Source organism: Narcine bancroftii, chromosome 2 (genome assembly GCF_036971445.1).
Source record: "Narcine bancroftii isolate sNarBan1 chromosome 2, sNarBan1.hap1, whole genome shotgun sequence".
Classification (NCBI taxonomy): domain Eukaryota; kingdom Metazoa; phylum Chordata; class Chondrichthyes; order Torpediniformes; family Narcinidae; genus Narcine; species Narcine bancroftii.
Genome location: NC_091470.1, coordinates 230,242,081 through 230,270,065, shown reverse-complemented (window position 1 = coordinate 230,270,065; position 27,985 = coordinate 230,242,081). Strand labels below are relative to the sequence as shown.

The 27,985-nt window shown below is 41.2% G+C and overlaps 1 protein-coding gene across 1 annotated transcript in view; it reads left to right on the top strand.

The window, feature by feature from the left end:
• Positions 1-27,985, top strand: part of tmem65 (transmembrane protein 65) — a 53,468-nt gene that overhangs the window by 13,609 nt on the left and 11,874 nt on the right. Inside the window, exons 2-4 of the mRNA XM_069920513.1 lie at positions 8,220-8,291; positions 24,186-24,230; positions 26,114-26,181. Of these exons, the coding sequence (XP_069776614.1) occupies positions 8,220-8,291; positions 24,186-24,230; positions 26,114-26,181 (185 nt within the window). The remainder of the gene's footprint in view (positions 1-8,219; positions 8,292-24,185; positions 24,231-26,113; positions 26,182-27,985) is intronic.

Below are 27,985 nucleotides of genomic sequence, written 5' to 3'. Positions count from 1 at the left end.
TCAGAGGTTAAATATACATTACCCCCTCCTTGCTCCCAAACACGCAGGAGTCAGGCTGCCAGAGTTTCTCCTGCCTTTTGCCTATATCGATCTCCAATAGCAGCCATCTCTTTTATTGAGAAGTCACGTATCATTAACTGCTCTTGACCTCTGCTCCCACTTTGGCCCATAGGGTCCTTTGCCCAGTGGACGGGACAAGGCCTAGGCCATCCTGTCGAGGGGGTGGGCCATTGAGCATAAGCAGGGGTTCGGGTATTTTCCCCTGGGTCCTCTTGGGAGATCGGGGTATCTATCCCTTCAATCTCTTCCCTTGCATCATCCCCCCTTTCGTCTGTTTGGGAAGTCTGCCGCCTTATGGGGCGGGCGTGAACGGCAGGTAGAGAGGGCAGTATGTTAGGCAAATGCTGAGGAGTATCTGCATTATTACCATGGTCATCTTTCCAGATATTCCCATCCCATTCATCAATTACATCAGCATCGTCGCCATTCCTTATCATGGCATGAATACGATGTGGATTGGGTTCTACTCCATGCCTTTCTTTATCTGCACAGAGCTGCTGCCGGAGTTTAATTACGGCAGATCATTTGGACATGCTTATCCTCCCATTCTTTGGCTCGGTCCTGACTGGTGCAAACAATCTCACTCGTTATGGAACAGTGTTGTCGCAGGGCATCTACCTCCTCCTCTAGTTGCTCTCTCTTACGCTGAACAGAGTGGCGTAAGGCTGTGGCCAGCAGCCAAAAACCATCCGTCAGCATCCCCTTTTTAACAGGAAATTTACTTTCTCGAAGGAGAGTGGCAACCCGCTTTCCCAGAGGCGCACTTGATGGATCTAACTTCTCGTCCCAACTGAGGGGCGGTCCCAACAAAGACAGGGTATTGGCCAACATGCCAAACCTATCGTCTTTGGAAGTCCATCCCGGAATCAAGAACTGTTCAGGGCTCACATCTCCTTCTTTCGGCGAAACATCTTGAGACCAATCCTGCTGACTACGCCAATTGTCTTGGGTAAACTTGTACCTCTCACTTTGTTTTAGATTGGTCACAGTGTTCAAGCTACCGAAAGAAAATAGACACACACACCGAGAGCAGTTCAGTTTATACAAGTCTTTATTATTAAATCTAAAGCTGAATTCACACTACAATATGCAAGCCCTTCCCAATTATACTTATCAATGCCTGTACTGGTCCCAACTGCCAAAGCTAGGTGACGACTGCACACTTGTAGTAAGTTGTCTGGGCGCCGGTAGCAGCTTCTTCACCTCCCCGGACCGGGACGTCGGTTTGGAATCTTGTAGTTCTTCTTGCTGAGAGATGTTGCCACCTCTTGGAGAGTCTCAAACTTCAGCAGTGGGACCATGGTTTATATTACCCAAAGGTTGTTTACTTCAGATCTTATCTCTTTGAACAAATGATTTAATTATCTTCAAGGTCTCCTGACAGTCTGCGACCGACAAAAGACAACTGCATCTTCTCTTGGCCTCATGGTGGAAGTTGGGTAATGTCTACTGATTCATATGCATCCCTGGGCCCCATAGTGTAAATTTAGATAATGTCTTCCTAATCAACTGCGTCCTGGGCCCCTTAGTGGAATTGAGATTGTCTTCTGATGCAACTGCACCCCTTCTTTCATAAGCTAGTCTAAATCTTCCATTTCAGAGGTACTGGACTTCTCTGAGGGTTGCAGGGAGAAGAAACTGTGGCCTGGGTGATGGTGGACTTGTTGAGGCAGCTTCTTGTGTAGTTGCCACATTTTGGTTCCCACTCAGGCCTAAAACATTTGATGGAATGCTACATCTTCCTTTGCTCTGATCTTTGGTGCTGGACTGATGGATGTTATTCTAATGACTCAAAGGACATGTTTTGATAACACCTTGCACAATGGTGTGACATCTCCCAGTGAAACTGGAGAGTTTAAAGGGAGCAGGAAATGTGCAAGCACTCCACCCACCCTGACCACAACCCCAGCTCCCTCTCTGAACCTTGGCTTGCATTCCAAGCTAATGAGTGAGCCAGACTCGTGAATCATTAGGATAACTGAACAAGTTGGTGCCAGATAGTTGGAGGTTCACTAAAGATGTGGGTGGTTGGGTAACTTGAAAGGAAAGGTTCCACTCCTTCTGTTTATGGTCTTCATTTCAAATGATTGCAGATATACCAATTGATCTGCAAAGTTACAATGGAACAATGGTGAGCTGTTTACTGGTTGGTGACTGAGCTTCAGTGGCCAGATGATGTTCACAGATCTCTTTAATTTAATGTGAATTGAGCCAGTTAAATGGGTCAGGCTTGTAAGAAGCACCAGACAGCTGCCACAGTATAGATCTAGGCATTAGTAATGCAGTCCTGTATTCATTAGTTGTAAGCAGACTGCCAGCAGATGTAATATGATAGTTAAAAACACAGAAATGCTTGAGGGACTTGGCAGATCTCGCAGCATCCAAAAGAGGTAAAGATAAATAACCAACATTTCAGGCCTGAGTCCTTTTTCAAGGTGTGAGTAAACAGCAGGTAGGCGCCTGAATTAAAAAAGGCTGAGGAGGAGGAGGGAAAGGAAGGCTGGGACAGGAACAACAAGCCTGCAGGCGAAGGGTGATAATTGGACATGGATAGGACAGAAGAAGAAAGGTGAGAATTGATGGGGTGGGGGGGGGGGAGGGGGTGGCTCTGTGAATGCAGAGCTGGAGGAGACCAGGAGAAGGAAGGAGAGAGAGAGAGAGAGAGCTAGAGGAAAGGAAAGATGGAGTGGAAGGGGTTTCTAACAGAAACAGTTTGTGTGGCAGTTAGGACAATGCTGATACAGTGCCAGCGATCCAGACCGGGATTTGAATCCCACGCTGTCAGTAAGGAGTTTGTACATTCTCCCCCTGTCTGTGTAGGTTTTTCCTGGGTGCTCTGTTTTTCTCCCTTCATTCAAAACATACTGGGGGTTGGAGGTAAAATGAGGTTAATTGGGAGGAACGGGCTCATGGGCTGACATGATCTGTTCACCCTGCTGTATGTCCAAATATAAAATCTAGAAACTGCAGAGGCTAATATTAATGCCATCCGGTTGGAAGGTACCCAGTTGGACTATCAGATGGTGTTCCTCCAATTTGTGGTGATCTCTGTCTGACAGTGTATGATACCATGAACAGATATGTTGGAATGGGGCATGGAATTGAAATGGGTTGTCACTGGGAGATCCACTCCAGGGCAGTGGACAGAGTAAAGGTGCTTAACAAAGCGATCTCCCAGTCTGCGTCCAGTCTCTCCAATGTAGAGAAGACCATAACAGGAGCACTGAGGTTATCTGCAGTAAATGACCCATGCAGATTCACAAGTGAAGTCTTGCTTCACATGGAAGGATTGTTTGGGGCCCTGAATGGTAATGAGGAAGGAGATGTGGGTGCAAGTTGATCATCTCCTGTGGTCACAGGGGTAGGTGCCAAGTGGGAAGGGGGGGGAGTGGACAAAGGAATCATGGAGGGAGCAGTCCCCTGTGGAAGGTGAAGAGAAGAGGGGAAGATGTGTCTGATGGTGGGATCATGTAGTAGGTTGCGGAAATAGCGTAGGATGCTATGTTGGATGTGGAGGCTAGTGGAAAGGTAGGTGAGCATGGGGAATCCTGTCCTTGTGCATGGGAGCGGAGGGGCCCAGCACAGATGTGTGGATGAGGGCCGATTTGGTGGTTGAGGGGAAGCCACGTTTCTTTGAAGGGGGACATCTCAAGTGATCTGGCATGGAAGAACTTGTCGTGGGAACAGGTGCGACGGAGATGGATGAATTATGAGAAAGGAATCAAATCCTTATGGGGACAGGATGAAGAGATGTAGTCGAGGGAGCTGGTGGGTTTGTAGAAGATGCCTGTCAAGAGTTTGTCTCCTGAGATGAAGACCGATATTGAGAAAGAAGGGAGTTTTGCTAGGAGATTGACAAAGTAAATTTGAGATTGGAGTGGAAGTTTTCAGCAAACTGGTTAAAGTCTAGCTCATCATGGGTGCCTGAGGCAGCACCAATATAGTTGTCAAAGAAGCAGAGGAAGATTTGAAGGGCTTTCCCTCTGTCGGCTTGCATAGCCAATGAAAAGGCATGTATCTTTTTGTCACGTCACCCAATTACAAATGGGTACCCCTTTGACTTGGATAAAGCTAAAGGAGAAGTTATTGGGGGTGAGGACAAGTTCTGCCAGCCAGAGGAGGGTGGTGGTGGAGGGGAACTGGTTTGGGCTGCACTTTAGTAAGAAATGAAGGATTTGAGGCCTTCAGTATGGGGAATGGAGGTGTATAGGGACTGGATGTCCATTGTGAAGCTGAGGTGGCTGAGTTCTGGGAACTGGAAGTTGTTGAAGTGATGGATGACGTGTTGAGTATCCCAGATGTAGGTGGGGAGGGGCTGGACCTGGGGAGAGTGGGGGGGGGGGTGTGGGGGTGGGGGACAGGACCAAAACTGAGTTGAGGCAAGTGGTTACCAGTTCGGTAGAGCAGGAGCATGCAGAAACTGTCAGTCTACTAGGGCGATTGGGTTTATGGTTTTTGGGTAGAAACGGGTGGTGCAGGGTTGGGAAGCAAGAAGGTTGGAGGCCGTGGCAGGGAGACTGGAAGTGATGAGTTCAGAGATGGTGCATTACAAAATGGTTTGATGAGTTTTGTTGGGGTCCTCTTGGAGGGGTAAGTCAGAGGAGGTGTCTGAGAGTTTTCGACTGTCTTTGGCCAGATAGATGTGCCCCAGACCTTGTCTGCGGGTTTGATGTTGGGATTATGGTGGAGAGAGGGGAGGGCAGGGCATTCTGAGAGGGAGAGTTGAAATGAGTGAGGGTTGAGAGGGTTGATGTCTTGCAGCAGTTGCAAATATAACAGTCCATAGTAGGTAGAAGATTGGAACAGGAGGAGGAAGGTGGTTTAAGGCAGGATTAGGGGTCTTTGGTGAGGGATGAAGAAGGCGAGTGGAAGAAGTAAGCATGGAGACAGAGCCAATGGAAGAGGAGTTTGGCATTATGGCATGTGCAGAACCCTTTGAGGTGAGCTCTCCACAGAACGTCCAATCTCCGAAAGGGGAAGGTCAGAGGGGATGTAACAACGAGGCAGGGATTGGAGGGGGTATGTCACTGGGATGGAGGGTCTTTGAGGTGAGCATGGGGGAGGTCAAGATCAGGGTAGGAAGGATCCAAGGGAGGAAGGGGAGGATTGGAGAAGTCTGGTGGGTTGAGGTTAGGGGCAAGGTGAGTGTTGTGTCAGAGACTCGGTCTTGTAGGCTACTGGAGCCATGGTGAGAGTTCCCAACAGGGTCAGTCCTGTAGGCCGCTAGGGGTGAGGTGGAGACCTGCGTTGGAGGCTTGGTTCTGTAGGCCATATAATACTTAATTTTTTGGGGAAAAAAATTAAGCATACAGCACGGTAACAGGCACTTCTGCTGCCCAATTAACCTCCACCCCATATGTTTCAAATGATACTGCTTGTGTTTTCTTATCTTAAGTGATAGTTCCATGCAGAATTGAGGAGTGCTGCTGTGCCAGAGATGTGTCCTTCACATGTATTATTAGTCCAGGTGCACATTAAAGTTCCCATAAAGACACATGGAGATTTCCCAGTGCATTGTCTAGGTGTGTGTGCGTAACAGCCTATGCTCTTCATTGTGTGAAATACTCCAAAGTGTTTGAGACATAATATTAACCTAATTCTTTTGACTAGAATTAATTATTCTTTGCCCCTTTTGTTATTCAAGATATTGTTGTCTTCTTTGATATCCATACTTAGAAAATTGAATATATATGAGCAGGGATGTGATGTTGAGGCTTTATAAGGCACTGGTTAGGCCTCACTTGGAGTATGGGGTGCAGATTTGGGCTTATTTTAAGAAAAAATGTGCTGGCATGGGAGAGGGTTCAGAGAAGATTCACAAGAATGATTCCTGCAATCCAGGGATTAGCACATGAAGCTCCTGGACTGTACTTGTTGGAGTTTAGAAGAATGAGGGGGGACCTCATGGCAGCATTTCAAATGCCGAAAGCCCTGGGCTGAGTCGATATGGCAAAGTTGTTTCACGTGGTGGGAGAGTCCGGGACAAGAAGGCACAACTTTTTTAGGATGGAAAAGCACCCATTTAAAAGGGAGATACAGATGAATTTATTGAGCCAGAGGTCGTGAACCTCTGCAATTTGCTACCATGTGTGACTGGAGGCCAAGCTATTGTGCGTATTTAAGACAGAGATTGATGGGTATCTGATAGCCAGGATATCAAAGGTTGTGGGTGTAAGACTGTGGGAGAATGGATTCGTTCATGATGAAATGGCAAAGTGGACTCAATAGGCTGAATAGCCTACTTCTGCTCCTATATCTTGGGTCTCATCTGATCTATTTATTCATCTATCTATCAATCAGGCTATTTATTTTAAAAGAAAAGACAAGTCTCATTTATACAATCTCAGTCCTTATATAATCTTATTATTGATGTGAACAGCAAGTTTACACAGCTACGGTGTGTGAAGTGAGTTGAAATGGAACAACAACAATTCTCAAAAATCAGATGAGTGCACAATATGATGGCAAAAAGGAACTACTAGAGCCAATTGCAAGAATATTTCTCCCATCAGCCTTGTCTGAAGGATTAGTGTTTGAACTATTTGTTCCATGTTTAAAAAAAATATCTTCTGACCAACTTCTATACTCAGGTATAATTCACCATTCCTGTAGCTGATGTTGGATCTCAACTGGTGATGGGATGATTTTAAATTGTAAAAGAGCTGCATTAATGCAAATTATTAGTAATATTTTTATTGTTTGTACATCTTTTCAAGTAATGTATGCTTGATTCAATTTCCTCTGTTTTAAGCAGTGGTTTTCAAACTTCCTTTCCACTTACTTACCACCATAAGTAATTCCTATGCCACAGGTGCTCTGTGATTAGTAAGGGATTGCTTAAGGTGGTAGGTGAGTGGAAAGAAAAAGTTTGAAAATCACTGTTTTAATCGTCCCTCATTGACTCGTTATGTGCGCTGTTTCATAACGCCAAAGGAAATGGGCCAATGACAGTTTTTCTCAAGCAAAATATTTCAGTAACAATTGGATCTAGAGCAGTGGTTCTTGATCTTTCTCCTCACCTATCACCTTAAGTAATCCTTTGCTAATCATAGAGGGATTACTTAAAGTAGTATGTGAATGGGGAGAAAAGTTTGAGAACCACTGTCTTAAAGTTTTATTCAGCTGTCAGCATTGCTTTAGAACTGCTTGAGTGAACTCTGAGTGATGGACTCCTTTGTTAAAGAGGAGCATTTAATATTTTACCTTGATGAAGTGCTTGTTCCTAACCAAATTACTAATTCAACATCAGTCTTTCTACCTGTGACATTATCTTTTCATGCAATGATGTGAGCAACAGAATGATCTTTGTCACTTTGCTGTGATTACATGTGGCATGGTTAAAGTTGATGGAAAAACACCCAGTAAATGCTGGAAGAACTCAGCTAGTCTCGCTGCATCCATTGGTGGTGATGATATATTAATGATGTTTCATGCCTGAGCCTTCCTTCAAGGTGTAAACAACAAGCAGGCAGGCGTCTCATTAAAGACTGGGAGAGAAAGGGGAAGGAGTCCAGACCAGCAAACAAAAGGTATTAATTGGATATGATAAAAAGAAAGGTGAGAATTGATTTTGGCTCTGTGAAAGGAGACAGAGGGGAAAAAAGAGAGAGCCAGAAGAAAGCAGGCATTGATATGAAGATGGGGTTGGGGCTACAATTTAGTGCTACTATACCCATAGTTTGATTAGATTACCCTTCGATGTGTCTGCTGTCAATATTGGCATCTACCACAGTTTACTTCTGGTATGATTGACTTTCGTGTTACATAATCAAATGCAATGGAAAATGGAAAGTATAGATCAAACTATGCTAGCATGCCAATGTGGAGCTCTGTTCTGATACTGATCTTTGTAAAGCTGTCACACAAAGCCTCTGCCTTTCTGTTATGCTTGAGATGATGAATCATGAACGTTTTATCATTGGTAGCTAGTAGCGGTAGAATTGGATTAATTTGAAGATCCCTTTTCACTGATTCTAATGACAGTATTTTAATTAGGAAACAATAGAACAATGAAAGTTGGATAACAAAGGTGAGCTTATTTTCAAGGAAGATCATGGAGGCAAAGGTGCGTGGCAAGTATTTAACCTGTGAGAAATGCATTAAGTGTACTTCTTCCAGAACAAGTTTAGTGAACCCGATTCCTGTATTTAAATTTGTAGCAATACCTGGACGCCGCTACCCCAGAGCCCAGATTGCCACGAGCTGGAAGTGGAGGGAGCAGGCAGCCACAGGTGATGCTGGTTGTTTTGTGTGTCGGTGCACCTGTTCAAACTTCAACGATTAACAGCTTGCTGTTGTTTTGCTGTGCTCTTACTGGCTAACTTATGGTTCGGCTGTTTAATATTCTTTAAAAGAAATGCTGGCAGAGCTTGAATAGTTGTAGCTTCTCAGTTGGGTTGATGTCATGTTGTGCTTCTCTGAATACCAGCTGATATCTGGAGCAGCTGTTCAGAATTGCATTTTTTTTTCTTTCCATTTTGCTACTGCCTTGTGCATCATCTGTTGTCTTGGAATTGCAGAGATTGTGGCTTTAGTGATGTGGATATTGTGCATTATGAACAGTCCTATTTCTTGATGGGCATCATTTATTTTGAATTAACTGTCAGGTTTGGTGGGACAGTATTGTTGAAAAGTTCAATTGTGAAAATTTCACAAATGTATTGAACCAAAACAAGAATCCCAACCCGAAACATAGACTGATCATTTATGCCTGATGTGCTGAGGGTGTTGTGAAGCTGCCTATTACATTGGGTGCAGTGTCCCCTGTGAGCCTTGACCATGGTTTCCGCCCAGGTTTAAGTCCAGGTGCAAAGGAAAGGCTGTGCAGTTAGAAGATGGCATCGTGTATGGTGTGCAGAGCTTAGGACATTCCAACAAGCCTTCAGGACAACAATTGGAGCACTTTGCATTTTTTAAAATAAAACCTGATCCTATCCTTGTTTGTTTTGGAGCAATTTTTTTTAACAAAGGAAAATGGGCATGTTGTTTGATTATAGTCAGGCAGCATGGTTAGTGTAGTGGTTAGTGCAATGCTCTTGCAGTGTCAGCGACCCAGGTTTGAATCTATGCTGACTGTAAGGAGTTTGTATATTCTCCCTGTACCTGCATGGCATCCTCCAGGTTCTCTGGCTTTCTCCCACCATTCAAAACATGCAGTGGTTAGAGGTTAATTGGGTATAATTGGGCTGCACTTGGGCCAGAAGGGCATGTTACCATGCTGTATGTTTAAATTAGTAAAATAAACTTGCTACAGGTTATTCTCTTGTTTCTCTTCTAACACTCTGGAAAACATATTTTTCATTTATGGGATCTGATTATTGCTAGCATTTATTTCCCCACACCCAGTGGCCTCTGAGCAGGTGGTGAGTGCTGTCAGGAACTGCGGCTTGTGCTGTAATGCAGGGGCTCCCAGCATTTCACCTTCTCCATGAAAGAATGGAGACAAATATTTAGGTTCAGGATGTCTTTAGGTAAAGAATCTGCAATGGTGGCATCTTGATATGTCTGCTGCCTTCGTCCTCTTTTGTAGTCAAGGTGCAGTACCATTCAAGTAGGTCCCTTTTGTCCTAGATGGCAATCCCTCCACCTCTAATTCACTCTGGCAGCAACGTTTCCATCTCATGCTTGCCGGGTGATTGATCTTGGTTGTTCACACTGAACCACCCAAACCCAGGTTCAGCTGGTGCATGAGAATGCCACCACATGTAGGCTCCCCTCCCTGCAAGGTACACGTTTGGAAATGTATCATTCTCCCTTCATAGGTCTAGTTCCTTTCCCAACAGTGCTGTGGGAATACCTTCACAGGTTCATGAAGGTGACTTGCTGTCATCTCTGGAGGGCAGTTAGGGATGCGCCCCTGTGTTTTTTTGATTTAAGAGTTTGATTTTTCAATTGACAGATGCATCACGGTAACAGGCTTTCTGGCTTACAAGCCCACGTCACCCAATTACATGCATGTGAGCAATAAACAACCCTATATGTCTTTGGAACGTGGAAGGAAACCAGAGCACCGGGAGGAAACCCATGTAGACACAGGGAGCACTTACAAATTCTTTGCAGACGACGGTTAATTCAAACCCATGTTGCTAGCACTGAAATAGCGATGTGCTGACTGCGCCACATTGTAAATGTTTCGATTCTTTTGTTAAGTAATTGTTTTTGTATCAATATTTGACCTTGTTAGGAAAACATTCTGCAATTTAGCATTTTTAATACCAAGGACACTGCAGAGTTTGGAATGGCATTGGTAGTCTGTGCACTTAACATAAAACAGTGAAGAAGGTCATCCTTAGCCCCCACAGCCCCCGAATTATTTTCTTTCAACACTCCATGAAGGCAAGTGCACAATTATCTTTCCCATTTGTTCACAATAAATGCTCCTTCAAGTTGTCACTCTGCCTTTTGAAATTCATTCTATTGAAGTCGATGGATTGAATTTCAGAGTTTAACACTGATGCTATATGAAGGCAAAACACAGAAATGCTGGTGGAACTCGCTGGTCTCGTAGCATCTATGGGAGGTAAAGATATATTACTGACGTATTGGGCCTGAGCCCTTCCTCAATGTATGAGCAAAAATCAGCCAGGCATCTTAATTAAAAGGCCATTTCATGTCAGGCCTCCGCCTTAAGGCTGGCTACAGGAGTGGATGGAAAAGGCTGTTCCTGTGTCGCCTTCATATTGAGGCACCTCATAGTGCCCTCTGAATCTGACGGAGGTGGGGCGACTGGTGCCATAGCGCCACCATCATAAAAATACGTCAGGGGAATGTAGTCTTCCCTACCCATAATCCCTCAGGCAACTTGAACCGCTCTGTGGTTCCCAGATCAGTTCCAGCAGCCTGGGGGATTATGGATAGGGAAGACAGCCATTGCTCTGCTGCATTTTGAGTCACAGAGAGCGGCCCGGTGTGGCCGAAGCGGCCCGGTGTGGCCGAAGCGGCCCGGTGTGGCCGAAGCGGCCCGGTGTGGCCGAAGCGGCCCGGTGTGGCCCTGACTTGGAGGGTGATGGGCCACGGGCTGACGCCATCATCAGTCTGCTCCTAAACACCCGCTTAGATGTCTTAAATTTATTTATTGAGGTAGCCTCCGCCTCTTCAATGGGCAGTGAATTCCACAGATTCACCAATAACTGGGCAAGCAGTTCCTCCTAATCTCTGTCCCAAATCTTCTACCTTGAATCTTGAGGTTATGTCCCCAGGTTCACCAATGGGAACAAAGTGCCTTTCTCTCTCTTCACTTTAGCCACCTTTTTGCACTTTAAATAATAAAAACTTTTGCTGTCCGTTTTTACACTTTGTACTAATCTTTTCTCATAGTCAACCTTCCCTCTCTTTATTGGTCGCTTCGTGGTTCATTGGGAAAACTTTAGGAAGAAACAATCTTCTGGTTTCCTACTGTTCTTGGTGACTTTATATGCACAGTCCTTTAGTTTGATGCCTTCCTTTATTTCCTTAGTTATTCAAGGCTCTCTGTCCCCACCCTCTCTGTCCTTGCTTTTAATTGGAATATACTTTTGATGAGCACTGTGAAAAATCCCTTTTGAAAGTCTTCCCCTGTTCCTCAACTGTCCCTCCATATAATGTGCATTCTCAGTCTACTCTACTCTCCCCTCATCCCTTTGTAGTTTCCCTTGTTTAGGCGTAACACACTGGTTTTAGGCCGAACTCTTGCACACTCCGTCTGTATGAGAAAGTTGATCATTCTGTGATCACTTTTTCCAAGAAGATCCCTAACTACATTCGCTAATTTTACTACCCATCTGATTTCGCAGCACCAGATCCAAGATACCATGTTTCCTTGTAGGTTCAGTAACATGCTGTTCAAGAAAGCCATCACATATGATTGGCATTTCTCTTGTTATTTTGACTGCGTTATGCTCCTTAAGTAATGTCAGCTAAGATTTAGCTGGGAGGAAGCCTTGCCTGGAGTCTGAAGATTTTTGGTTTCAATTCCCACCTTGGAAACTTGATGACAAAATGCTATGTTAGCACAACATTTCATTGTGAGGAACTACTGCCTTGTCTGCAGTGTGAAATCTTAAAGCAGACCTGGTCAGCTTTAGGTGCTATAAAATGTGTTGAATTACTCTTTTAGAAGAGAAGAAGTCAGCATGTTATTTCTGAAGCAATAATTGCTCGGTTAACTTTCCTAAAACTATTTGAAGGTGTGAGCTGTGTGCAAATTAACTGAGTCCTACATGGCAAAAAAAAAATGCCTTAAGTGTAGAAATGTCTGAAAGGGATGCAAAAGGAGCTATATCAATTTAAGACTCTTTCAGTCTTTGTTTGATTTATTCTCTGAGCCTGCTTAATTTAGTATCTGATGTGATCCATGGGTCTAAACGGATTTGTTTCTTGTACACACATGATGCTTCATACTTCTTGATGATGCCCCAATCAGTTAAACAACATCAGAATTGTTTTTCTATCACTGCAAGATAACACATTAAGCTGCAGTGGCAATGGGCTTGATCCATTCAACCACTTCTGTGCCACTTGGTCTAAAATTAAAAGAATAACAAAGGCTTTTTGCTTCTGGTAAAACAGTGGGCACTCATGGTTTATTTGAGCAGAATGATTGAAAGTAAAAATAGGTCCATATAAATGTAAGTGTCAGCTTTTTAAAAATTTGTATCAAACTTCAGTCACTGTCAACATCAAAATTGAGTTGGTTATGGAAAAATTAAATGCATAACCCTCAGAATACATTTATTAAAATAAGAAAAGTTATTCCTTTCTATTCTTGTCAATTGCCTTGTTGAATCCACTGATTAAATGGATTCCATTCCAATCTGTTTTTAATCTAACAACCAAAATGAAATGCAAATTTGTCTTGGAATGAGCAAACTCAGTTATTCTCCATTGAATTCTGGTGGTCTGCATATCATCAAGGACACAGGCATAATCTTGAATATTTTTAACAAATTCCCCATTACCGCTGAGCCATACAGTCCTAATGAGTATTTAATTAGCTCAAGGCGCAGGGTGAAGTAAGTGTTGCTATCTTTAGTGTCAGAAAATAAATGATCAACCAGCACTTTCTAGTTGTCAGTTCAAGCCCTTTGCTGCAAGGAATATGTGAGGAGAGGAAAAGTAGCTGTGATTAATGTGGCGAATCAGTTCATACTTGGAAGGTGGCCTCGCCTCGTAGATCTGGCCACTTTGCAGAATGTAGAATTGCAGCAGACGCTGGCTAGGGCAGAGAAATGAATTGACAAAGAAACTCTTCTTCCCAACCCCCCAGCCGCCCCATCTGCCATCCCTCTTGGTGTTTGCGGCATTTTTAGTCAAATGCATTGCTGGACTAGCTCACAAGTCTACATTTTCTTTGGCAGCACGTTCATGTGCAATGATGTGAACTGTACACACCATCAGCATTTTGCGAAATGGTATTCTAAACTGGAAAATGGATATTCTGGAAAGCTACAACTTAAATTTATGATGTCAACTGACTGCTTAAAGAGAAAGCAACCAAATCTGAAATCTGGTGTGCTTCATTTCTCTCCCACTAGGTCTTTATCCTTCTCTCCCAAAAACCAATGTGAATCAGATTGTTTTTGCACTTGATGTAAAGGATACATCATTCTGATTTTTAATGCATTTTCTTTCATATAGTAAAGTTAGCAATAGGATTACTGTTTTAATATTTTTCACTAAACTGCTGAAGGGCATTCTTTTTGAATTGCTTTTTTAAAATCAATTTTGCATTTCATCTACAACATCAGAGGGTAAGACTTGGAGTTTTTTTAAAAATGTTGTTTTCAATTGTTGACTGAAACGGAGGTCGCTTTAAATTGCGCTGCAATTTTCCCATCGTCACAATTGCTCCACAGCAGATGGAGCAATTGACTCTCCACTCAATTCTGGAACACCTCAAAACCTGCAACTCTCACAGAAGACTGCTTATCACAGATTACAGCTCAGCCTTCAGCATCATTATTCCCTCAATGTTGGTCAAGATGCTCCAAGCCCTGGGCCACTTGCACCTCATCTGCAACTGGATCTTGAATGGTCTGCTTTCTGTGCTGTAGTGTTCTATGGTTTCAATGCTATCTCCAAATTTGCCAATGACACCACATTTGGCAGAATCACAAATGGCAATGAGGAAATGTACAGGAGGGAGAAAGATCAGCTCGTTGAATGATGTCACATCAACAACTCAACATTAGCAAAACCAAGGAGATGATTGTGGATTTCAGGAGAACATGATCCAGTCCTCATTGAGGGCTCAGTAGCGGAGAGGGTCAAGAACTTCAAATTTCTGGGTGACCACATTTTTGAGGATCTGTTCTGGAGTCACCATATTGTGAAGAAGGCTTTCCAATGGCTATACTTTGTGAGGTGTCTGAAGAAATTGGGTATGTCACCAAAGAATCTCATAAACTTCTCCAGGTGTACCGTGGAGAGGATTCTGGCTGGTTGCACCACTGCCTGGTAAGGAGGTGCCAATGCTCAGGACAAGAAAAAACTCCAGAGGGTTGTTAACTCAGCCTATGACACCACTGGCACCAGGTTTCACTGTATCAAGGACACCTATAAGAGGTGATGTCTTTCAAAGCAGCTATCCTTAAGGACTTCCACCACCCAGGCCATGCTCTCTGCTACCATCGTGTGGGGAGGGTGGTGAAGGTATAGGAGCCTGAAAAGGAGCACTCAGCAGCACAAGGATAGCTTTTTCCCTGCTGCCATCAGATTCCTGAATGATCAATAAACCACAGACACTGCCTTACTTTTCGTGCATTATATTTATTGTTGTAAGGGGGTTTATATGAAGGTTTGCACTGTGATGCTGTGCAAAACCACAAATTTCATGACTTGTTCACAACAATAAATTCTAATTCTGAAATTCTATGTAGTTATTTAAAAATTATTTCTTGTCCTTTAAGCTTTCATGATTTCCAGTGGGGAAACAGATGTTCTAAAGTCAAAGTTCAGATTTATAGTCAGTAAAAACACAACATCACACCCTGAGATTCATTTTCTTGCAAGAACAGGCAGAATTTCTACTTATTGTTAGTGCAAAAAAAAACTGTACTCAAAAGATATCTTTACAAAAGAGAGAAATGTAAATAAACTATGCAAAACAGGAAAAAAAATAATCAGTAATAAATAATGTGCAAATTAAGAGTCCTTGAATGAATCTTTGATTTTATTGTTGAGGAGTCTGATGGTGGAGAGATAGCAGCTGTTCCTGAATCTGGTGGTGCGATGCTTGTGGCACCTATACCTCTTTCCTGATGGTAGGTAGCAGCAAGAAAAGAACATGTCCTGAGTGATGTGGATCTTCAATTGCTGCTGTTCTCCCATGGCAGCGTTCTCTGCCAATGTTCTTGATAGTGGGGAGGGTTTTGCCTGTGATGTACAGGAATGTGCCCACTGCCTTTTGTAGGGCTTTCTGCTCAGAAGTATTGGTGTTTCCATACCAGCCCATGATGCAGCCGGTCAACACATTCAACTAAATATCTGTAGAATTATGCCAAGGTTTCTGATGTCACACCAAACCATAGCAAACTCCTGAGGAAATAAAGGTGCTGACATGCTTTCTTCAGGATGACATTAGTGTGTTGAGTCCACGAAAGATCCTTGAGATGGTGACTCCCAGGAATTTTTTCTTTTTCAAATATTTTTATTCATTTTACATTTTTTAAAAAACCAAACCAGACATTGCTCAAATGGAATGTAAAAGGTAAGTAAGGAATTACACAAATCACCATATTACATCGCATCCTAATAACAAATATATACAAAGACAAAAAAACCTCCAGAACAATAAATGCAATTAAGCTAGACTCAGACAGGATCTCTTACAAACTGGAGGATATAAGCAGTTTTATGTAGGGGTTTTGAATAAAATTGAGTGTTTCCTGTCACATTTGGATATTCCAAATTTGAATTTAGAAGAAAGGGAGGGGTTAAATGCTCCCTTTACTCAATTTGAGGTAGGGGAAGCATTGGCCTCCTTGCAAATTAATAAATTCCTGGGAGAGGATGGATTTCCACTGGAATTTTATAAAGAATTTAAATATTTATTAACACCTCTGTTTATGGAGGTATTTAGATTAGGCAGTGGTGACCCACACTCTCCAGGAGTCTTTTTCAACCGCAGTTGTTACGGTAAAAATAGGGATCTATTGAAACCATTGTCTTATCGGCCCATATCACTTATGAATATGAACCTTAAGATTATTGCCAAAGCCTTGGCAAATAGATTGGCAACTTATTTTCCTAAATTAATAAACACTAAACAATTTGGCTTTGTGAAAGGGATGCAACTGGTGGACCATGTATGCAGTTTGCTCAGTATTACACATCTGGCGCAAACAAGAGATGAGTGTGGCAGTGGTTCGAGATGCGGAGAAAACCTGGAGTGGGACTTTTTATTCAAAGTGCTAGAAAAATTTAGACTAGGATAAACGTTTATTAATTGGATTAGAGCTCGATACTCTGAGCCTAAAGCTAAAGTAATAACTAATGGTCAAATTTCATCAGTATTCGCACTGTCCAGATCTAGAAGACAAAGTTGTCCATTACCTTCATCTCTTTGTCTCCTGGCTATTGAACTGTTAGCAGAATCCATCAATCTAGATTCAGTCATAAAAGGTTTTAGAATCAGGAAGAACATAAAATCAATGTATTTGATGATGCTCTGATCTATCTAACAGAACCAGTTAACTCATTACAAAAATTGCAGTCTAAATTGGAAGAGTTGGGCATTATATTGAGACAACTGAGACAAGAGCGAAGTTATGCTACTTACAGCTGGTAATTATGAGAAATTCTCAATTTAAGTGGCCGCTCAATGGGATTAAATATTTAGGTATTAAGTTAGATAACAACCTGCAGAATTTATACGTTGAATTATCTTCTTTTGCTTCGGAAAATTGAGGATTATCTTAATAAATGGATGACCCTCCCCAACAACTTTGGTTGGAAAGGTTAACTGTATTAAAATGATTGTGCTACCTAGAGTACAATATTTTTCAAACTTTGCCTGCTTCTATACCACAGATTTTTTTTCCAAAACCTTAATAAATGCATCAGGAAGTTTATGGAAAGGTTGGCCTTTGAGTCTCTATTGATAAATTAACTTAGAATTATGAATTAAGAGGATTAAAGCTTCCAGATTTCAAAAAAATATTTTTTGGTCAACCCAATTGAAGTTTATCACCTCCCCCTTTGACAGAGGAAACAAGTCTTCTTGGGAAAAATTGGAGTTGGATAAAGTTGGTGAGAGGATAGCAGAAAATTTTGTATATAAATGGAATTCTAAATTATTATCTGGGCCTAAAGAAGCCTCCCTATTAAAGTATATAATTACAATATGGATTAAAATTAATAGTCAAATGGGGGATGTCATGATAATGAATATATATGAGATAGACCGGAAGTCATGTGGCATGACAAAGGAAACTGGAAAATAAAGCCACTGAGAAGTTTACCTGATAAAACTTGTGTTTGATGTTTTATTAACTTCACATTTCGGGCCACAAATGTTACAGGGGGGGGGGGGGGGTCTTTCACCTAAAACACCCCAGCTCAAAATATTGTTAATTCCATTAATAATTGATAATAAAATTTTGGACACTTTGTGCCAGAGAGGGGTCAAATGTATAGAGCATTGTTATGAGGAGGGACAACACATGACATTTGAGCAAATTAGGAATAAATTTGGAGTTTTAAATACATTTTTCTCCAATCTTCAGTTAAGATCTAATTTAAGGGACAAATTATGGCCAGCACTAACTGTGCTTCAGTGTAGCGAAATGGAGACTGATTCGAAAGGGGACCACAAAAAATTTCTTTCTTTCTTCAGGCAGGAATCCCTAAACAAGGGCTTGATAAATCAAGACAAAGGTGGGAATCAGATTTGGGTATAGAAATTGATCCATTTAGCAGGTCCGACTTGTGTCGGGGTATCATGATTAACATGATTAAGGTATCGGCTGGTGCAATATAACTTCTTGCATCTGCTATACCTTACTCCACAAAAGTTACATAAATTAAAGTTGTAAGTATCAGACCAAAGTTTTCGATGTGGTCAAGAAATAAGTACTTGCATTCAACCTGGTCATGGCCTAAAAAATGAGTTCTTTCTGAGAAGATTTGGGTAATCTGGAAAAAATATACTGGAATTAGATACACTCAGGTACCTGAATTATTTTTATTGGGAAATTTAGAAGACACAAGACCTAAAATGAGGCTGTTGAAATATCACTTAAAAAATCGTTAAGCTTACTTTAGCAGTGGCCAGGAAATCCAAGTAGTTACTTGGAAATCTGATTCCCAACTAGGTTAAGCCCGCTGGAAGATAGAAATGCATAATTGTTTACGCCTGGAAAAGATCACCTATAAACTCAGAAACGGGTGTGATGTATTTTCGAGAAATGGAATTCATCAGGGTGTTCTCCCTCCTGTCTCTCCCATGGCCCCCCTCCCACCCCCAGTGCTCACAGCGCCAAGGAGCCTAGATAAGTCAGGTTATTTGTCCCTTGATGGGAGTGGGGTTTATCCCAGGTGAGGCCAAACATTCTTTCTCTTTTCTTACTTTTTCTTCTTGGGTGGGAGGGAGGGTGGGAGGGTTCCTCTTGATATTCTTTCTCTCTATTATCTTTTTCTTCCTTTGGTTCAACATGTACATTAAATTTGAATTTTTGTAGTATTAGTGTAATTTTTCTTTCTTTACAATAATAATTGAATCACGTTGACTTCTTTTCTCACTTTCTTTAATATGGACATGCGAACCAATATTTGTATTTTGTTAATATTATTGATTTTTTTGATTATTCTTCATTTTGACTGCATGTTGATTGAAAATTCTTAAAGTCCCATACTCGTTCCCAGACAATGTTTGGTTATGTTTATGTTATTCCTTCAAATCAATCCTCTGTGCTCTCCAGTACACATTTGGTCGTTTACACCAAATCCGGCGTAATGCCAGGTCACTGTGTCATTTTACACAGCAAGCCAGCATTCCTGGAGCAAAAAAAGCGGGACGTGTACCACAATAGCGTTGGCATCTAGTGTCACATATAATACACCATATTTGATGGCATGTTGGACTCCATTTTTCCCCCCAAAAAAAGGCTCAAAAATATTTGTCTGGTCTTGTATGTGAAGTTGAAATTAGGGTGATAATTATGAGTAATGCCATCAGTGAACATTGTCACTGCTTGGTTCACTACCATATACTCCATCTATTGTTGGGGGCTGGTGGTGGGCTGTAGCTGGGGGGGGGGGGTGCAGGGTGGTGGGATCAGTGTGGACTCTCCCGATGGCCCGCTGTCAGTCCCCGCACTGGTCATTGTTGTGTTGAGAAAGCGTCAGGGTCGAGAGAGACGAGTCTGGACAAAAGGGTTTGCAATCAAACGTTACTTTTATTAACACACAATTAATAGAAGAATGTGGGAAAATCATAGCAGAAATAAAATGAGCACAATTTATAAAAGAATGCAGAAAAATCTACTGCAAGTATTTATCTATAGCAATTGATTTCAAACTTTCTTTACACTCATATACCCTTACTATCATTGGGGGCGGTGGGCTTCCAAATGTTCAAACTGAGAACAATTCCAAAGACTATCTTGCTCACAATGTGACTAGAGATGCTTGAGGACTGCTGAGAGTGGAGCAGTGGGATCAATGTGGGGGCTGGTTGCTCAATTAAGATTTTTGTCCTCCTGTTATCAAATAGGTGAGAAAACCGCTTGGGTTCAGATTGAAATGAATAAAATTGGAGAAACTATCCCAAAACAAATTTGTATAAATGGAATAGTGAATAGTTTAAAGGAAAAGTAGAAGTACCAATTTTAAAACTTATATTGAAAATGTGGAATAGGATTCATGTGGAGAGAGGGATTAAAAATTATCAATGACCTATAATGTAGTTAAAACAAAATCAAATTATTCCTTTCACTTTGAATAAGTCTTTATTAGATAATTGGTATAGTAAAGGTATACAAAGGATTTTAAAAAATGTTTTTTGGGATTTTTTAAAAACTTGAGCAATTGAAAGATGAATTTCTTTCTTTCTTTCTTTGGCTTGGCTTCGCGGACGAAGATTTATGGAGGGGGTAAAAAGTCCACGTCAGCTGCAGGCTCGTTTGTGGCTGACAAGTCTGATGCGGGACAGGCAGACACGATTGCAGCGGTTGCAGGGGAAAATTGGTGGGTTGGGGTTGGGTTTTTCCTCCTTTGCCTTTTGTCAGTGAGGTAGGCTCTGCGGTCTTCTTCAAAGGAGGTTGCTGCCCGCCAAACTGTGAGGCGCCAAGATGCACGGTTTGAGGCGATATCAGCCCACTGGCAGTGGTCAATGTGGCAGGCACCAAGAGATTTCTTTAGGCAGTCCTTGTACCTTTTCTTTGGTGCACCTCTGTCACGGTGGCCAGTGGAGAGCTCGCCATATAACACGATCTTGGGAAGGCGATGGTCCTCCATTCTGGAGACGTGACCCATCCAGCGCAGCTGGATCTTCAGCAGTGTGGACTCGATGCTGTCGACCTCTGCCATCTCGAGTACTTCGACGTTAGGGATGTAAGCGCTCCAATGGATGTTGAGGATGGAGCGGAGACAACGCTGGTGGAAGCGTTCTAGGAGCCGTAGGTGGTGCTGGTAGAGGACCCATGATTCGGAGCCGATCAGGAGTGTGGGTATGACAACGGCTCTGTATACGCTTATCTTTGTGAGGTTTTTCAGTTGGTTGTTTTTCCAGACTCTTTTGTGTAGTCTTCCAAAGGCGCTATTTGCCTTGGCGAGTCTGTTGTCTATCTCATTGTCGATCCTTGCATCTGATGAAATGGTGCAGCCGAGATAGGTAAACTGGTTGACCGTTTTGAGTTTTGTGTGCCCGATGGAGATGTGGGGGGGCTGGTAATCATGGTGGGGAGCTGGCTGATGGAGGACCTCAGTTTTCTTCAGGCTGACTTCCAGGCCAAACATTTTGGCAGTTTCCGCAAAGCAGGACGTCAAGCACTGAAGAGCTGGCTCTGAATGGGCAACTAAAGCGGCATCGTCTGCAAAGAGTAGTTCACGGACAAGTTTCTCTTGTGTCTTGGTGTGAGCTTGCAGGCGCCTCAGATTGAAGAGACTGCCATCCATGCGGTACCGGATGTAAACAGCGTCTTCATTGTTGGGGTCTTTCATGGCTCTTCTTCAGCATGATGCTGAACCAAGCCATGAAAGATGAATATAGTATACTAAATAACACAATTTTTGCATATTATCAATTAAAATCATATTTTAAAAAATTAGGAACAGATTTGAGACTCCCAGAACTGTCAATTTGAAGGTATAATAACAGATACATTTATTATCAAGAAATTTATTATTAATATGTATATAAAATTACAAGAAACTAAAAGAAAAATAGATTGATGTAAATCAAAATTACGATGGGAGAAAGATTTAAATATACAAATTCAGGAGGAAATGTGGTCAAAATTGTCCAGAGAGTGTTACAAATACAGTTAATGCTAGATATCAAATGGTTCAATATAATTTTCTTCATCAATTATATTATACTCCACATAAATTGAATGGACTTAATTCTAATTATCTGTGTAAGTGTTTTCAATGTAACAAGGAAATAGGGACATTTTTTAAAATATTCAGTATGGTCCTGTGAAAAAGTGGAACAATTTTGGAATGATTTGAGTGTATTGTTAGGACAAATTATGAAGATAAAGGTACAAAAAGAGTCAAGAATATTTTTACTTGGGAATATATATGAAAAAGATATAAAACTGAAATTGGATAAATATCAAGAAAATATTTTAAATATAGCAGTAATGACTGCAAAGAAATGTAAAGCGGTAACGTGGTAAATTGAGAGTTTGGTACAAATAGACAGATGGCAGATTGAAATGCAAAATTGTAGACCTTTATTAAAAATTACATTGTTTAAGGAATCAAACTGAAAACTTTTATAAAATTTGGGAACTATTTATGGATTTTATGAATAAAACTCCATCCACATCTTCCACCTTGCCAACCCATCTTAGTTAGAAATTATAAAAAATAGTTAATGAATATTATATGTTAACAATATTATCTGTGTAGAAGTAGGTGTCTTTTTCCTTATTTGTGGGGTGGTGGGGGGGGGGTTGTGGCAAAAAATTTTTAAAAATTGTTTAAAGAAAATGTGGGGACTGGTCTTTTATCACAATGCTACTCCCAAACACTAATCTCCTCTCCCTTAATATCAAGTCTGTCAGTGACTGTTTTGAATACATTCAGTAACTGAGCATTCACACCCTCCTTTGGTGGATTTCCAGATTCAACACCCTTTGATACATACTTTTTAAAAATCTTATTCATGATTGATCAAGCCCTACTTTGAAAGATCAACAGCCACATCTGTCCTGTCAAGACCATGATTTATATATTTATGAATTAAATCATCTCTCATTCTCCTCCCAGTAACACATCCACTAACGAATCTCGTAGAAGATGCATCACTATTTCACCACCAGCGTATTTCATCTCCAGCTCATTTCAGACTTATGCATTTATGAGAGCATGAATAGACATCAGAGATGGGCTAAATCCCAAGTTCCTGCCGGTCAGGTATTCCCTAGTGAACTTCTTGCTGTCAGCCAGAATGACTGCCTTTTACCTTCGCTGTATAATTGCAGGCTGCCGAGAGAGAGTGGCACAGCGGTATTATTAAAAAGATTTTTCCTGTAGTCCTACTTGCATGTTTTGTCCAAGTTTTAAATGTTTACCCATATATACACTTCAAAAAACTGGTACACATAATCTTTCATGTCATGGTCTCAGAATGCTGGATAGACCCTTTTTACACAGATGGCAATCCAACACTGTTACTACCTCTACTGCCGGGAAAAAAACCCAGAACCCCCCCCCCTCCCGATTCTGTGTTCATACCTGTTACATAGAAGGCTTAGTGTAATAAAGCCACAAATATCCCGGAATGAAGTGGCTATGTAAAATGGGCTTCTCTCCCTTGCTTGCTCTCTAAGAATAGCAAGCGTTTGAGCTTGTTCATGTGAGGGAGTTGAAATTGTATGCAAGGTAGCAAGAAGCTGTTAACTGAAGCTTCTGACACAGTTAGAGCTAGGAAGTATTCCTCTGCATCTTGTTTGCATTTAATATGCAATTCAAATAACAAGCCACAGTATTGCCATCAAAAGTTGATTTGAGCTATAACTGCAAAGGATTTTAATTAAAGGATTAAATTAATCATAGCCAATGTAATGACTGAACTGGAAGAAAGCTGTTCAAGTGAGTGTTTAATTATTTAGGACAGCAATGGCAAATCATTGTGCAGGTTAATTGATTTTTCAAATGTTCTTGCGCTGCTGGTCTTGTTCCTGAGTTTATCTTTGGCTGGTTTGAGCAGTTGAAGAAAATGTAACATTAAAAAAAATATAGGCTAGAACATATGCAGGCAGACTTGGATAATAAAAACTTGTAGCTTTGCTCATTAAATATTATTCATCAATTATTAGGCCTCTTGATCATGTCAATATTTTCTTGAAATTGCTTGTAATTTTGTTAAATATAATCAAACAAAAAAGGGCATGTCATACTCCTGGTGTTGATTGCAACGTGAAGCAGTTTAACATTGGATTTGCTCCCAATTGTGGAACCATGCAACTTGTATTGAAATATTTTGGCCCCACTCTCTCTCTTCAACATATGGATTGTATCAGTAGCTGGTTTTACTGTGGTTTCAATGACCTTGAAGCAGATGTGCATTTCCATACAGTACAAAATCCCGGAATTGGGATATGATAGATTCTGAAAACTCTCCCCACAGAGGATAATTACAGCACTGAAGCTTTTAAATGAGGTTATGAACTCATTATTTCAATTGTAATTTAAACAGTCTTTCCACACTAGAAGCAAATGATTCACCCTCTTAATAATTGCTTTGCAAGTACACGTGTTAGAGACTTCAAGGCTGAAAGGAACAATATGCAGAAAGAAGTGATGAATGATGTACCAAAGCTCAGGAATCTGGGCATTATAAGACATTAGGTATGGAACTAATTTATTTATTGTCTGAATTTTTGTAACATTATCATCAATTCCAATTATGCTTTTAGTGTTATGTATGAAATGGTGGTCAGGCTGTATGTTGACCTGTTTCCTCTTTGTCCTTGCAGGAGAAATGCAGGTCAACCCTCCGTCATCAGCACAGCAAAGATATGGTAATGTACTTTTGTTTTTATCAGCTGTATTCTCTGTGGTTCAACAGAACATTATGCATGCAAGTAATTATTTTGAATGGAGTATATCAGAGCAAGTGGTACAAATTTCTTGGATTTTCTGACCATCGTATCCCAGATTCTGTGTGAAAAGCAGGTTCTGTTGCCCAGGATCCAGTCACTAGGTGGGTGGGTGTGGGAGATGAAGGGGGTAGGTACAGCAAGTTGTCACCACAGTGGAATTCATTCTTCTACAAACTGGGCTCACTAGTCTTGCACATGAACCTGTATCTGGTATTCCTATCAACTAGGATATTAACACTCAAACAAGATTTGACCAATTATAAATTGTCTTGGTGGAGATTTGAATCCCACAAGAATATTCCTTACAAGGAAAGGGTGTAGGCCAAATAGACCTCAATAGTAATCCTTGACTATTGTCAAAGAGCTGCTCTTGTACTGGCATTTTAACTACATTTATGAAAATACTACATCTGACTTTCAGCCTAGATTGGAAGTTAAAATGTGATATTTTGCCCTTTCCAAAGCCCCGTTTGGGACTTGGTTGTGAAAGGCCAATCAAGCCATCTGCTGTCATTCTTTAATGTTTATATCACAGCAGGTGTCTGTGTTACAAGCTCTCAGCAGTTAAACGTTCTGAAATATGAACAGTCAATGGTGAAGATACTCAGCAGGATGGCTGCATATGTGGAGAGGGTAACCGATTTAATGTTTCTGGTTAATCTGGGAAAAGCTGGATAAAACTAATTTTTTAAATTGCAGAGGAAGTGAGGATAGCTGGAGAAAATGAAAGAAAACAGCCATGCTGGTGAGAAGATCAGAGGGAATTGAATGCACAAGTTGTGGTGGTGCGGATTGGAAGATGGTTATTGTTGTGCCGGGGAAGGTGGTGAATGATATCTGAAATCACCTGAAGGGGAAGAGAAAGGGGTGGTGGAATTGTCATTAGGTATGTGAGATGCAAACCAAAAAGTGTGGTTATCTGAAATTGGCTCAGCCATTTAAATCAACAACGGTGGCCCATATCAGAAGATGAGGTGCTGTTCCTCGACTTGCTTTGGACTGTGTCGAAAGACTGTAGTAAGAAAGGTTGGAATGGAGAATTAGTGTCAACAAGTCAGGGAGACCCATTCAGACTGAATGGTTAATTAGTCACATGGTTGACGTTTGGTTTGCCCTCCTTTGAGAAGACGCAGTGCGAGAACAAAATGGAGTGTACTGAACAATCTGAACTCCGTGTGAAAACTCTTCTAACTGCATCATGCACAAAATGCCACCTTAATTGAAATCTAATTCCCCTCGCTGTATTATACTTAATTTCCACAAGAGATTTGCATTTAAACTGCTATAAATTAACTGGAAATGTACCCCAGATATAATTGGCAAAGTGTGCCATAAATGTTAAAATTAATTATTGATTTTGAGATGAAATAAAATGCATGGAACCAAAGGTGAATTTTCTGTTCTCCCAGATGACAATCCCACCTATGGATTCCAATGTTGTATCAATCATTTATTCAAGCCCTGATTGTGACCAGTCTCAAATCCCCTTTGTCAAAGGGGAAGTGAAAGCTGAGAAAGATGAAAAGAATACAATCTAATAAAGCAATGGAAATTATACAAAAGCAAATATAGTTTCGGTACTTAATTTAGATATTGGAATGTATTTTTTGATGTGGGGTAATACAGTTGCAAAGTTAAATGTTTTAAATCAATCATGATAAAATTAAGGTATTTCTAGGTGGTTGAGTTGCCGACTGACTTTTTCTCTTTGTAATAGGTAGTTTAGATTAGCTGAAATATGATTCTGCGCATGACATTATTCAGGAAAAAACCTTTTATACAATTTTGTTTTAATCCTGCAGTGTTTCTTCACAGTGCAATTCCTTTTATTGGATTTGGCTTCCTGGACAATGCTATAATGATTGTTGCTGTAAGTACTTTTCTTTTACTCATCCTGTATTTTTTACCTATGAGATTTTTTTTAATTCAAGAAGGATGCCCAGCATACTGAAGGAAAGCAATGTAATAAGGTGGGTTGCAAAGAAACTTGCCTGGAACATGATGACCCTAACACCCAACAGTCAGAGATTCTGTCTTGTAACTTTCATGTAATTCAAGGGGTCAAGCTTTGTATGGTATTGTGGAGGAGCAAAAGGTTGTACCACGCGCTATCACAGAGCAATAGTCCATGGGGTTCGACTGAATATGCACTTTAGGATATCTTCAGTTGTGTTACACTAGAAAGGGGCGAGCAAGATTGGGGCTTTTGAGAAACAGAATGGAGCATTTTTTTCTCATTTGTGCTTGATCCCCCCCCCCCCCCCCCCCCCGTAGGTCAGATTAGGCCTCTTCCCTATCACCAAACTTCTGTTTTTGTTCCGATTTTGCTGCACGTTTGCAGCTGAATTGTCAAAAGTCTTGTTAGACGATTAAAATTTGCCTCTTTTCGAGCTTTGTCATTTGTTCTTACGATTTCTCGTTATCCAGTGTTGATTTTGTTAGAAATAGTCCCTGTGTCGTGACGTTTAATGTTTTTGCTGGCTTAAAGGTGATGTGCAGCAAGCAGGTAGTTGTTTATTATATACAGTTATCTGAAATTCAAGCATCTGGGGGTGGGAGGGAGAGGGAAGGGGAAAATGCACAGAAAATAAATAGGTAAAACATATATGGAAGTTTAAAATGAATGCGCCTCGCCATTAGTTTGCTAATCAGGCAACACATTCTCAAGCAACCAGAAAGTACCCTTATCCAGCATCTAACAATACCAGGGGTTTTACTGTATAAAAATGTAAATGCCTTGTACACAAACATTGGTAGTTGTGGGAATGAAGAAATGCAATCTCCTGAGTCTAGCTGGACTTTCAAGGATTTGTTCTGCAATTTCTCACTGTAAAAGCATGTTCAGAGGTTGTTTTCCTCATCTCATTCAAACAGGGTGATGTGATGGAAGTGAGTTTCTAATGGTTAATAACAGTTAAATCATTCAGCAAAAGCAGAAAGCATTTCACATGTTTAAGCAGCATCGGTGGGAAGCAAAACAGAGATCCTTCTTGAGAATTGGTAAAGACGAAAAGGAAATTGAAAAAGAGTGAACATAAACAGCATTCAATTACAACATTAATGTTTTACTGGAATCAACTCCTGTGGAAATATACATAGAGGAAGTCCTTGATTAGAATAGAAGCTCTTTAAAGGTTTGGGTTCAGCCATTTGATAATAAACAATTGTTTATCATGGCCCACAGATTCCAGCAATCTCTGCAAGTCTTTCTCCGGACCATAACTTATGATCACATTTGTCTTCTAATCCAGCCTTTCTCGACTTTTTTTTTTGCCATGTCCCCTGAGGTTTCTGCTCAAAGTTCATGGGCCCCCTTTCCTGTGAAACAGTCAAGTTGGTTTCTTCTGACTACATTTTTTTTTAAAAAATCTTATGATTTCTGTGTGTGTGTGTGTGTGTGTGTGTGTGTGTGTGTGTGTGTGTGTGTGTGTGTGTGTGTGTGTGTGTGTGTGTGTGTGTGTGTGTGTGTGTGTGTGTGTGTGTGTGTGTGTGTGTGTGTGTTTCCCCCCCCCCCCACAAGGGGCTTCTGTATGGCCCCCTTTGAAAATGGCTGTTCCAGACCCTCCCTAATGTGAAATTATGAAGTAGATAAGCATAAAATCAATTTGGAGAATTCTCACATTCACCAACCCAAATGGGGGGAAAATTATGAAATAAAGATAGCAGCGTGGCTA